General features: G+C 40.5%; 1 protein-coding gene across 3 annotated transcripts in view; it reads left to right on the top strand.

Moving 5' to 3' along the window:
* The window catches only part of GRID2 (glutamate ionotropic receptor delta type subunit 2), a 1,388,195-nt gene that overhangs the window by 1,354,269 nt on the left and 19,914 nt on the right, over positions 1-14,012 (top strand). For 2 of the 3 annotated variants that reach the window (XM_067736950.1, XM_067736949.1), the window contains one exon: positions 658-4,471. The exons of the other annotated variant lie outside the window; for it this stretch is intronic. In XM_067736950.1, coding sequence (XP_067593051.1) covers positions 658-1,080 — 423 coding nt within the window. In that variant the 3' untranslated portion in view covers positions 1,081-4,471. Of the gene's footprint in view, positions 1-657; positions 4,472-14,012 lie in introns of those variants that run through there. 3 annotated transcript variants of the gene reach the window in all.

Here is a 14,012-nt window from a genome sequence, read left to right as displayed (position 1 = left end):
TGAGTGTATGAAGTCCCTCAATCAGAAACTGATTCTCTTGTGTTGAATGTTGCTCTCTGTAGACAATCTCACATATTTCTAGCCTAAAGAGAAATAACACTTTAACAGTCACTAACACTTTAGTGTGAACTAGCATATCAGATAATCTTGTATCACTTAATCTCCAAGAATGGAAAGTTAAGGTTAGGAGAAGGAGTGAAAGGAGCAAGTAGTCAAAGGAACAAAAACACAACTTGGAATGAGACACCCTGAAAAAGGAGGAAGCATGCATAAAGAAGAGGTGGGGAGGGGATGCGTGGCCAAAACCATACTTACTATGTGTATAATTTTGCCTGGGTCTGTCTCTGCTCTTGTAGAAGGCAATCACCCATCTAATTCTCCCATATTTTGTAGTTGCATGTGGCATATGCTCCTTTTAGAACTTTTATTGCAAGAAAAGTATAGATAACCTTATCTCAGAATCCTATTGGTACCCCCAGAACCTAGCACAGTGCCTGGCTCATATTAGGTGCTCAATAAATATTCGTTAAATGAATAAACCCCAAAGTTCAGTTCATTTACCTATCATGTTTGCTGAACTACTTTTTTTTTTTTTTTTTTTTTTAACCATGAAGCTAGTACTGATGAGAACCTTATCTTCTTTTTCTTCATCTCCAGGATGACAAGGAAATTGACCTGGAGCACCTCCATAGACGTGTAAATAGCTTGTGCACAGATGACGACAGCCCCCATAAACAGTTTTCCACCTCGTCAATTGACTTGACCCCTCTGGACATTGACACTTTGCCAACACGACAAGCACTGGAGCAAATCAGTGATTTCAGGAACACTCATATTACCACAACAACCTTTATCCCAGAGCAGATCCAGACTCTTAGCCGTACACTGTCAGCTAAAGCTGCCTCTGGTTTCGCTTTTGGCAACGTGCCTGAGCACCGAACTGGCCCTTTTAGGCACAGGGCACCTAATGGGGGCTTTTTCAGGAGTCCTATAAAAACAATGTCATCTATTCCTTATCAACCAACTCCTACCCTGGGGCTCAATCTGGGTAATGATCCAGACCGAGGCACCTCCATATGAGCACCCAACAAAAGCTCTTCATTGTTTCTTTTGTAGGACTCCCTTTGCAAGGAGCGACTGTAATATTGTGGGACTAACATGGATGTAACATTTTTTTTTTTTTAATCAGGAGTATTAGTAACAATTCTAGTTCTTTCTCTCTACCTTCTCCCTCCTCTCTCTCTCCTCTGTTTCTTTCTCTCTTTTCTTCCTGGACATTTCTCTCCACTTTTTTCATTACTCAATTGATTCCCCCAGAAGGTAGTATACTAGGATCCTATTAGTCCGCTTTTCATATACTGTACTTCAAGTATAGGAAACGTGCACTGAGTATACTAACAGTATATGCAGGATTAATTTTACATAAAGGCCTCTTCTGTAACATTTCTCTATTTTTAAAAGTATAATTGCAATAACGTCAGTCTTTTTACATTCTCCTGCTGCATCCATACCATGCTCCACTGCTGCTGAGTGTCCTTTAACTGTGGGCCAAAGGCAACCCCTGCAGTGTTTATAGAATAATCTAAAGACCATTCAGGCCACATAATATGAGAATGCAATTTTGTAGGATTACAAACAAGCCATTAATATGCCAGTCAAGACTACAGTTAAAACTACTCTTGCACTGCAACAGTGCATATGACCTTTATGCGATTGTACAGTATGAAAAGTGTTTTCTTATGTACAGTAAACTTTATCATACGGCAGCAGCCTCTACGGTGTTAAATAAACTAGTATCTCATATATACATATATATGCACCTATATAATGTGTATATATATTCAAAGGAGGCCATTGCTATTGCAATTCATTTAATAAAGCTTTAGTTTAAAACACAAGTGTTGTATACAGGAACTATGTATAGTGCAGGGGGTCTTTTCAGTTAGAAAAGGCAGGTTGCTTTAATGTTATTCTGACTCGCATTGTTTGCCAACAGAGAATATTTTATACTTTTGTTATTAAAACATCCGGAGCGACTTAATATTTGTTCCTAGATGTAACTCATTTGAATAGATTTTTGCATTTGTTATTCAGCACTGTATAAAGCTAACCTTGATAATTTTACTTTTAATTAATTATCTAAATGGAAAATGCTATTAGCTGAACCATGTCCACCACAGCACGGGGAGCTCTATACGAGTTTAAACGTAGATCATGGAAGGTTAATAAATTCTCTTCCAAAGCAGTAAGCCAATCAATACAGCTGTAGTTGGGGAGAGATGGGAGCCCTTAAGAAATATTGATGTGGCCTTAATTACTGTCATACATTACCCTAAAGAAGAAAATAGAGCAACCATACTGGGCTCTCAACTTCAGCCCCTTTTTTTATTCAGTTCTATTTGGAGGAGTTATGTGTTTTTTACATTAGTGCCAAGTGTATAGAAGGATAACAAGAAAAACAGTGCCTCTTTGTGCACAACCCTTTTTAAGGTAGCCTTCTTACCTGTTGGAAATGTAGAATGAACTTTGTTTGTAATCCTTAAATTAAAATGTGGTAAGTAGGAAGCAAGAACTTATCCTGTGTTTTTACGCAGCCATACACTTATTTTAATCAAATTCTTTCCGTGGCTAGGATTGGTATAGGAATCAACCTATGTGATTTGCTTTAGGAGAAATTAAAAAGTATATTCTTAAGGTATATTATACTTTGATGCTAATTCTGTTCTGGGAAGCATCTTGTCCTGTCACTGTTTTTGTACTAAATCTTCAAATATTGTCTACTGTGTAAGGCAGAAAAATTTCTTATCATGCAAAAACCGTTTTGTTTCCAGGGTAACAAGTATCTAAGTGCATGCACAACTTGTTCTCCCTTGTAACATTCATGATCTCATTCACGACTCTGATTTTAAGACAAAAAGTCTTTTCAACAAGCTATATAGGGACATACCAGATGTTGCAGTGATTTTAGCTATCAACAAACTGTTAACCATGTACAATATTTAAAATAGGCCTATTTTGATGTATTGCCTATTATACAAATACACAAACCACTTTTTGGAGGCCTCAGTTACGAGTGGCAAAGCTTTCTGTGTACAATTTGTCTAAATAATTTGTCTAATAAAAATGTTTTCTAAACTTGCTCTCATACCATTGAAGTCTTAACTATACAATTTGAAAATGCTTACTCTCTCACAGATAGAACTGACTTTTTCTAAAAATTTATCTTGAATTAATTAAAGCATAAAACACATTAAGTTTTACTAGCAGAACGATGCCATGATGAGCGGCTCTCTAAAAACAGTAGCAAGTGATGTTCTAAACCAATGAAAAACTGCCTTTCTGCTATTTGAGACAGTTTGAACCAACGATACGTCTGTTTTCCTTTTTTGGGAAAGATTTATCCTGTTTCATGTAAACAATGCAGCCATTATAATAATAGCAGGATGAGCGTTTGTTACATTTTACAAAAAGAAAATTAAGGGTAATTATTAAACTTAGAATTGTGTATTAATAATTGCTTTGCTGTTGGCAAAATATTCATCATGCTGAATCTATTAATTTGGAAATTAACTGACTCCAAGATTATTTCTAATAGAGTGTTATTTTCTGCATTTGAACAATATTTAATTCTTCTAGCATTTAACTCACTCAGTGAATATATATCTGAAAATATATTCAATTTAGATTAAATTTCTGCTTTTCTATAATTCCATTAAAATGATTTTTAAATGTTGGATAGGAGGAAGTGTAGAGATCTAGACTATCATCTCCCTCATTTTACAAATAAGAGAACATAAGATGCTAAGAAGCTGTGACTCGCGCAAATGTTTGACAATCTGAGACTTAACACTGAGTCTTTTTTTTAAAACTCTACCATGCTTCAGTCACATCCACGCAGGTCCTAATGGGTTGTGAATTCACTGCAGAGATGGCTCAAGTACAATGCCTCCACCCACTCCTCTCTCGCCAAGTTTAGGCTGCAAATCTCTAGAACCGTCCTTCCTCATGGGGGACCAGTTAGAGCATCTGATTCAACTGCTCCTTTTACAGATGGGAAAGTGAACACCTCAAGCTACGTCAGGTCACAGCTAGTGGCAGAATTCAGGCCGTCCTGCTTCTGCCTGGCGCTCCTTCCTTTAGCCCATTGTTTGCCCTGGTTCTCACCACTTACACCAGCCTTGCTATTTCAGAACAAGACAAACCCCTTATGTCCACGAACGTTTATTCCAGTCAGAGGTCGAACTTATTCCCCTGGTGAATCGTTAAGAGAACTGGTTTTCACGTTCAGCCACATCAGAACTTATGCACAGCTTTGGTTTCATCATACATTAGAAAACTGTAAGAGCGTCTTTCTTCCTCATACACAGCAAGCTACAGGCAATTTGTTGTTTCCTCAATTATGTTATTTTTCATCTTTCTCAGTTTGGGACTGGTTGTCAACTGAATAAATACTTTAAAAAACAGACTTTGCTGAATGGTACTTTGCTTCATCAATTAGGAAAAAAAAGATGAGACAATCCATTTATCCTACATAATACCTTCTAAGCCACACCACTGGATAACAAATTATAAATATTCTATAATCGGAATTTTGGAATGGTGGAACACATGCTGGATTATGGATATAATAAATAAAGCAGCGCTAATAACTTTTGTGCTGGTAAACATAGGTTTTTAACCTTAAATACACATCTCATAATTGATAAAACACAGTGGGCTCACTAGAAATGGGCTTCCTTCTAGAGTGTTTTTATTTCTAAAAACAAATCCTTTATCCAGTCCTTGTGGTCAGATATTAATAAATGGCTAGCCATTATGACATTTTATAAAATCATTTCAACAAAGTTTAGTAAACACCCTCTCACGAGGTAGCATATATGAGCTCCCCTGTGTGGAAATGACTTAACCTGACATTGAAAAATTAGGAGATAAAGCTTTTTAGATTTGATAGATTTAATTCAGTTCTATTAGTGTTTACTGAAAACCTATTATGTAAAGCCACGGTGCTAAGCAGTTATACATCACATAAATGAAGACATACATTTGGGAATGGGTCTGCATGTGTTCTACCACCCAGGCCTTTCCTTGTCCCTCATCAACATGCAGGATACAGAGACCACCTTACAGACTTTCTGAGGTGGCAGAATTAGTCACCCCAAAACAGTACCATCCTCTTTGGGCCTGGGCAATCCAACTGACCGGACCAATCCATCCTGGTAGTTCTCATGAGCTGACTGAGTCTACCTTCCTAGATTCAGATTCCTTCCACAAACAAGACCTGAAAATCTCCCAAAATGCCAGACCATGAGGCCAAAGTTTCAAAAAATGTGAAAAATCACCCTAAGCCACAGGCAAACTGCTACCTAACCCCTTCTCATCCACACCTGCATGCGGCCACATCAGAGTGGCTCCTGCCCTCAGGTGTCCACCTCAGAACGATACACAACCATGTTCCCTCATTTTCTATCCCTGCAGGGCTCAGCCGTTGTGATGGTTAGAGCCATAGGGTTTCAGAAAACTTATTTCCAAGGGACCAAACACAGTAAGTCTCATTCAGGCTACTCTTCAACTTTCATAAACTTTTATTTGTATTGCAAATAAGGCTCCTAGTTGCCATTCCTATCGTTTAAGACGGAGGATACAATGTGACCTAGGATCCCCACGAAAGTCAAGTGTTTTACAGGCTGCTCACCATGAGGACAGCTTCCAACCCACACACGCTTTCAGAAGAACAGAAACGACGTGGCTTTGCTGTATTTTATGGCGCTGCATAGAGGCATGGAGCAGCGACCCCACCTCATGATTCAGCCCACCGGGGGGACAGAAACAGACTAAATGAGCTGCCTCTCCTTTTCTCACCTGGCTTTTCCTAATTTCTACTTTTTCAGTAGTGTTCATTTGTTTCCATGTAATATTAGTAACAAGGCAAAAATTGTTCAAATTTGAGAAAATTTTTCCTATCTAGGACCAAGTGTCATCTTTTGACTGATTCTGCCCATTTCTGGAGTTTCTTCTAGTGGAGACGAGAAACTGGCTGTTTCTTTTGCACATGTTACCTACGTTGTGCTATAGACGTAGCAGTCTAGCCTTTGTGAGGGATGAGGGCCTTTTTTCCTTTCGGAGAAACTCTATCCAGTCCAACCTCAGAATTGGCAGTATGTTCCAAGTTTTAAACTATCTGTGATATGATAGAAAATTCACAAACTTTTTAAGACAACATTAAGTTTCCTTAATTAAAAGCTAATTAAGCTTTAATAGCAGCTGCTTTAGAAGGAGAAGCAGATGTCACAAAATCAAAGTACAGTAAAATGTCAGAACCAGAGAATGGGCAGAAAACATTGCTTTCGATAAATATTTTGCCTGCCACAAGATTTGAAATATAAGTAGGAGGCAAACTTTAATTTTTAAAGTTGTTATATTTTATTTTTATATTGGTGCTACTGAAAAATTTTAGGAATCAGCCTATATCTCTGGCTATTTTTAATTAAAAAAAAATTAAATATTTGCTTATTCACTGCACAAAAGGTTCATAATGGGGGGGGCTTTGAGAATTATCCTAATGTGTAATAAAAAAGAAGGTTCAATTTGCAAAAATTTAAGTTATATAAAATGTTTCAGAATCACAGCCTCTTCATGAGGCAAGGGGTACCTATAGCTATTTCATACTAGGTAAATAAGGAGCTGATAGTCGATATTTAATTCCTCTTCAGAATTATATTAAAGTTGATCTTCAAGTTAATGCTAGCCTTCTATTAATATCTGTTTATATAAGTTGGCTATAAAACTTATTTTTAGAAATCAAAGCACTATAAAATTAAGTTGAAAATAAAGGTGTCACATGCCCAGCTGTCTAGTTTGACTTTTCCATTATAAAAATAGTTATTAATACTTAATATGCTCAAATACTTCTATAGGTGATGTTAAAAAACATTTTGAACATTAGTTGTTAGATGAAGTAGAGCTGCGTCATATATCTAATTGACATAATTGACATTAGATATCAAATGCAGAACTTTCATTCACACTTAATGGTTTTTAATGAATATAATACTTCTTTCTAAGTGAACATATTAAGAATAAAAATTAAAAAGAAGCAGTGCAGGGCTTCCCTGGTGGTGCAGTGGTTGAGAGTCTGCCTGCCGAAGCAGGGGATGCAGGTTCGTGCCCTGGCCTGGGAAGATCCCACATGCTGCGGAGCGGCTGGGCCCATGAGCCATGGCCGCTGAGCCTGTGCGTCCGGAGCCCGTGCTCCGCAAGGGGGGAGAGGCCACAACAGTGAGAGGCAAAAAAAAAAAAAAAAAAAAAAAAAAAGAAGCAGTGCAGCAAGATAGACATGTAACTGGGCCTTCCAGATTCAATTCTGCATAACTAAGCATCTTAAAACTTACTGCTCACTCTGATTTCTCCATGGAAATGTCATGGTAAAAATAATTGCCCATCATCTGAGTAACTCTCACACGTGTAGTCTCCAAAGCTTTTGGTGTGTCCCGTTAACATGGTAAGTCCTATAATACTGCTCAATCACCAGCAAAGAATATATTTTAATTCTTTCCTGTTCATCATCACTAAATGAAGTTTTTAATTCTTACTCCATAATAATGATTTTGTCTCTTTTTAAAAAACGAATATTAGTACATAGATATAAACTTTAGTAAGGCTGCGGAGAGAATATTAGGAACAAAACAATCACACAAGATCAATCAGTGCGTTGACTAGCACTACCTGAGCACCTACTATGAGCGAGGCACCTAGGGCAGAGCTTTCCTAAGTAGCATGCCAAGGCACACTCCTGGGCCAGCAAGGGTTCCAGGGTGCTGAGTTACTGGTGGCCCCGTCAATCAGGGTGGTGGAGTGGGCCCCTGGGCTGGAGCTCTGCCCATGTTCTTGTCACTTACAGCCGGACTTTGCTAAGACAGCTTCCAAAGCCGGAGAGACAAAACATACACATTTGAAAAGCTGAATAAAGACTCACGGTTTAAGTAACATCAGAAGACAAGAATATGAAATATTATGATACACAGTACATTTAATTGTCAAATGAGTGCTATCGAGAAAATAGTCTATGAGAAGAGAAGAATGAGGCTGCGTGGCTTGACATGGTTTCATGGAATAAGTAGAAATTTAGCCTAATCATAGAGGAAAGGTCAGAAGAATACACAAGGGCCTCCAAGTGGAGGGTACGGTGCAATCAAAGCACAAGAACAGGAGAGAATGTTCAGAGGAGCAGTAGCCCACGATGTCTGGAATGTGGGTTTCATGTCAGGAAGTATCAGGAAAGTAAAGCTCGGGTGAGACTGTGGGAAGCCTGTAGGCTGGCCTCAAGAGATTACACTATATCCGGTTCATTCATTCATTCATGTATTCGACATATGTTCGCTGAGGTTCTGCTGCGTGCAAGACACTATTCTAGGTGCTGGGGATACAACAGTAGACAAGACAGAAATCCCTGCCCTCATGGCATTTACAATCAACTGGAGGAGATAGACAATAAGCAGGATAAATAAGTAAAGTACGTCGTCTATTAGATGATAAGTGCTGTAGAGGGAAACAAAGAGGAGGACCAGGAAGGCCAGAGTGAAAGTGGGGCTTTACTATTTGAAATACGGTAGGTAGGGGAGGCCTCACTGGTAAGTTGACATTTGACTGAAGCTTTTTTTGTTTGTTTGCGGTACGCGGGCCTCTCACTGTTGTGGCCTCTCCCGTTGCGGAGCACAGGCTCCGGACGCGCAGGCTCAGCGGCCATGGCTCACGGGCCCAGCCGCTCCACGGCACGTGGGATCTTCCTGGACCGGGGCACGAACCCGTGTGCCCTGCATCGGCAGGCGGACTCTCAACCACTGCGCCACCAGGGAAGCCCAGCCCCCATTTTGAGTGTTATGGGAGAGTGGCATGTGGTGCCGGTTTCCGGCCACGCCTCCATTGGAATTTCAGCTTCTGAACCGTCAGCTGGTGGTCACAGAGGCTCACGACCTTGGCATGTTGGAGATTTCCATCGTGGGCATTGGGGAGCCACTGAAGATTTTCACTGAAGGAAAAACAGGCTCTTAAAGAGGTGGTTTAAAAAGATTAAGCTGGTAGTAATTCATGGAGTGGAACGGAAAAGAGACCAATTAAAACACGTGTGCAATAGTTCAGGTATGACCTGAACTCTGTGGTAGCCCAAAAAAGGAAGGACGGTGCAGATGGTAGATACATTCTGAAGAAAGAATCAAGAGAATGTAATGATTAACTGAAGACAGAGTATAAAAGAGAAAAATCAAATATGACTGATTTTTCAAATTTAGATGCGAGAAAAGTGGAATAAAATCTACCAAAAAGCGCTGAAGTCAGAAGAATATATTTTTTCTTTTGTTAATCTTCATTTTTTCTTAAGCTGGGAGGTTGAAGTAGAAGACATCACAGAATTGAGAACTGTTTGTTCTCCTTCATGCGAAGCTTGAATACTGGGTTCTTAACAGGTGGAGGGCACCTGAGGCATCATGTAGAGTCCATGGCTTTTTACCTGTGCTCCCCAGGTTCCTCAGGGTTTTCCTCAGGATTTCTGGGGATGCGGCCCTCTGGGCTTCAGTCAGAGCGCTCTGCTTTGATCTATTCACATATTCGACTTCCGATGATTATTTCCCTCACCCTCCGAATGACGCATTACTGACAGATGACCAAGACCTCAATTCAGATGTTTTCTGAGGCAACCCACTGAAGCATTCAACAATTTTAACTGCCTAATTGTTAGATTATTCTTCTTACAGTTGATCTCTGGATAGTGTCAAAATTTGCCCCCTATCGGTTCTTTGAAATGCTACAGAACAAGCTTCATCCCTTTTTCTCACATGACATTTATCATGTTGCCCACACAGTGAATACCCAAAATTGACCAAACTATGATACAGTGACAGGGACTCAAATACCATAATGGCGGCTTGACATAGACCCAATATCTCCAAAGTCCTACTAAAGAGAGAGAAACCTGGGGCAAAGTTCCCTTGCATTTTAGGCTGGCTAGAACAACCATGGAGCAGACATACCTGAACAGAAATCCAAACATAATGTTCTAAATACAGGCTTGTCTTATAAAAAGAGCAAACTAAAATTAGCCCAAACATTACAAACACCTGCTCTGTGAAACACCTGCCAGTGTACTCGGCACCGTAAGTCAAATCAAATACTTGTGGAACCAACCATGCTTGGTTCCCATAATTGCTGTGTGCTTTTAGTCCTATTTCAAGAGAGTTCAGAAAGCATCACTAACACAGTTAAGTGAACTGTAAGAGAATAAAAATTTAGGTGTGAAATACTCATCACCAATCCTATCCTTTTTGGGTGTTTAAAAGAAAAAAAAAAGGCGAGCTTTCAGCAAGCAGGTGCCATCGAAAAGACTAGTTTTGTCCTAGATGTTGTCTGCCAGCTTTAGCTCTCTCTCAACACGTAGGTTACGATAATGCTTCCCCTTTAAGAGGTCAAAGGTGATTTCCCAAGTCTAAGGAAAAAAATGCCTTTTATCAAATACAAAACCAGAAATCGGTAGTATGTGCCTTTACAACTTTAGAATAACTCTGGTAAAACCTGTTGTTCAAATTGTTTGAGAATATAATTCTTTGCAATTTACTCTTGCTCCAGTCTCACTTTTAAAGCCATAAATCACACAGTCACACATGTATACAATAATCTTTCTTTCCTCGAAAAGGAAATCGTACACATATGGCGTACACAGGTTATATTAAACATCTACACAGTGTAAGGATTTCAAGGTAGTTTTGCAGAGGCACATTTTCTGAATCACACTAAATAAAATCCATGGCATATATCTTCAGCTAGAATTATTTCAAATGCGGGGAAATTTAATCAATGCTCATCTCAAAATTAAGTTGCCAATTTCTGCCACAATTCCTATCCTTTGCGGGCCAGTATTTATGTTCTCCTAAGCATAGCACCCATGCGGAGGGAGGGCATGCCGACCACGTGGAGGCACAGGGCTGGGCTCCATACACGTGTTTCACTCGGTTCTCATAATAACTCTGCAAATTTGCTCTTGCAGATGCTAATTGAACAGTTTAAAAACAAAACGAACGGAACAAAATCTATGACTCTGGAAAGTTAAGTAATTTGGCCAAGAACATACAATTAGTAAGTGACCCAACCAGAATTCAAACCTACAGCTCTCGGACTCGGAAACTCATGCCCTTCCACCACAACGGACTGCTCCTGGGATCAAAGAGAGATGGGAGGGAGGGGGCCATTTTCTGGTCCCTCAGGGCTGCAAGAGGCTTTGTACCCTACGGGGCTCCATAAAAATCAACTGGTCCTCACTAGCTGATACACTTTGGATACAGAAATTTCAAGCAGTAAAGAAAATATTCATAAAAGATGAATATAAATAATGCATGCAGCATAGTTGCCTAGAAAACGTAAACAGATTCCAAGAAAAACCCTGCAAAATTAGCATCTCCACCAGAGTCTGTGCAAAAACCAGCAAACCCGCCCAACCTTCTGCTTACCCTCTTTATCTCTGCTAATGGTGTCAGCGAACTTTCCGGTCTCCTTCCCCTCTTTGTTAGAATTCCTGGGCTTCCCTGGTGGCGCAGTGGTTGAGTCCTTCTGCCAACGCAGGGGACACCGGTTCCTGCCCCGGGCCGGGAAGATCCCACACGCCGCGGAGCGGCTGGGCCCGTGAGCCATGGCCGCTGGGCCCGCGCGTCCGGGGCCTGCGCGTCCGGGGCCTGCGCGTCCGGGGCCTGCGCGTCCGGAGGCTGCGCCCGTGAGCCATGGCTGCTGAGCCTGCGCGTCCGGAGCCTGCGCGTCCGGAGGCTGGGCCCGTGAGCCACGGCCGCTCAGCCTGCGCGTCCGGAAGCTGGGCCCGTGAGCCATGGCCGCTGAGCCTGCGCGTCCGGAGCCTGTGCGTCCGGAGGCTGGGCCCGTGAGCCATGGCCGCTGGGCCTGCGCGTCCGGAGCCTGCGCGTCCGGAGGCTGGGCCTGTGAGCCATGGCCGCTGAGCCTGCGCGTCCGGACCCTGTGCTCCGCAACGGGAGAGGCCACAAGAGTGAGAGGCCCGCGTACCACAAAAAAAAAAAAAAAATTCCACTTAAGAATTCCTTAAGTGGAAACATTAGAAAAACAAACCCGTATGGAGTCACCTTATATAATGCTCCACTACCTGACCCCCTTTTTTGCAGCCCTACAGCTACTGGACAAGTTTAAGTACATGTTAGCCTCTGTCTGGAAACACTACACTAGGTCTCCCAAGTGTTGCTCTTTTCCAGCTCACCTCCCTCCTACCCACCTTACTAGGTAATCTTACTAAGTGATTTTTCAAGTCAGGCAGCTCCGTGATTTAATTTTTTCATGGTATTTCTATGGCCCACAAACCCAAGGCCAAGCACCTTAGCCAAGAATCTCTTCAAGCAGGAAGCATTAAGGCAGCCTTCACAAAGAAGCAATATTTGAGCCAAAGAGGTAGGATTTTGACAATTAGAGATATGAATGTAGGCTGTAAAAGCAATGTGCAAAGATGAAATGGGAAAATACACTTGACAAGTATTGGACCGGGAATAAGGCTATTTGGCTTGAAAGAGGGGGTTTATGGAGACAAACAGAAGATAAGGTAGTTGGTTGATACATTCAACAATTATATTCTGAGAGTTCATTATATACACGACAAGACGCTATGTACCGCAGTACGTATAAACATGCAAGACTCCCAAAGCTATTATGAAGAGATGTCATGTGTATGCGTAACTGCCACATAAGGCAGCGTATAATGTGTTCCATCACAATGATACAACTTATTATAGGAATTCAGAGAAGGGAGAGAAGGTTCTCCCCTAGAAAGCTTTTTATTGAAATACAGTGATTTTAAATTATATACTATAAGTATATTGGTATTGTCTTTCTCCTTCTGCTTGAATGTAAGCAAATTGAGGGCAGGCTCTTTCCTCGGTGCCTGAAACAGTGCCGGTGCCTGAAACAGGAGATATTTGGTTTTAAAAATATCATATTTGAAATGAAGGTAAAATATCCAGGTGGATATATTCAGCAAAACACTGAAAATGTAGAACCTGGGTTTAGCCAAAACATTCAGAATTGAAGTCTCCGGATATAAAGATACGAGCCTCAGGATAAGAAGATGGAAAGTCATTCAATGGGCAATGAAATTTTTGTGTAGCCAAATTATATGATCTAAGGGACATTTGAGGATAATTAATCTAGTGGCTTCCTGTTGGATAGAGTAACAATACCGCAACTTAATTCTGTCGAAAAAAAATTATGCCCAAAAGGAAAATCTTTAGTGCATTACTTAAATCAGTATCAGTGTGCTAATATAAGGTGTACCATACACACAAAAGAAATCCAAAACCTGTTTTCTCACAGTTCTGCTGAAAGACAATCAGCATCTCCGCCCTCTTGTGGTGGTTCTGGAGAGACACAGGCTGAGCCTTCAAGGTGCCCTGAATTGAACTGTTCCTTGACCACACAGTGGAAGAACAAATCGTCTTTGTATTATTCTGTATCTGTGTCCTTGGCGAACAGAGAAATCACCTTTTCTCCCTTCACAATCTTTCTCCTCCTCCTATCCGTCCTACCTCCCAAGTAATAGCTGAAACACATGGATAATAATAATACTGGGCAAAAATCTGAGTCAACAAAGTGCAAATGCTGGATGACTTAAAATGTCTATAATTCAAATTTTCAGTAAATAACCATTACATGATTTTTAATTGCTAGTCTAAATGTTTGTTTTTGAATTTCATCTAAATTAGCTATTATGAAACTTAACAGGAAATTAGTAAAAATAGTAATGCCATATTTACATGTAAAAATACTTAGAAATACTGAAGACAATATCCAAGCTCCACACCAACTAACGATTAGGGGCTTTTAATAAAGAAATTGCTAAAGGTTCCAGTGATTGCTTCACTTCATAAAACTGTTAGGCTGATGTTGAGCTAATGCTTCCTCCTATCTCATATACCAAAAGGGAACCTACCCAGTGACCCCAACATGATCGTGGTAAAAATCTA

The sequence above is a fragment of the Pseudorca crassidens genome, chromosome 4, assembly GCF_039906515.1.
Source record: "Pseudorca crassidens isolate mPseCra1 chromosome 4, mPseCra1.hap1, whole genome shotgun sequence".
NCBI classification, from domain to species: domain Eukaryota; kingdom Metazoa; phylum Chordata; class Mammalia; order Artiodactyla; family Delphinidae; genus Pseudorca; species Pseudorca crassidens.
Note: the sequence above shows the minus strand (reverse complement) of the source record. Positions and strands in the feature narration are given on the sequence as shown.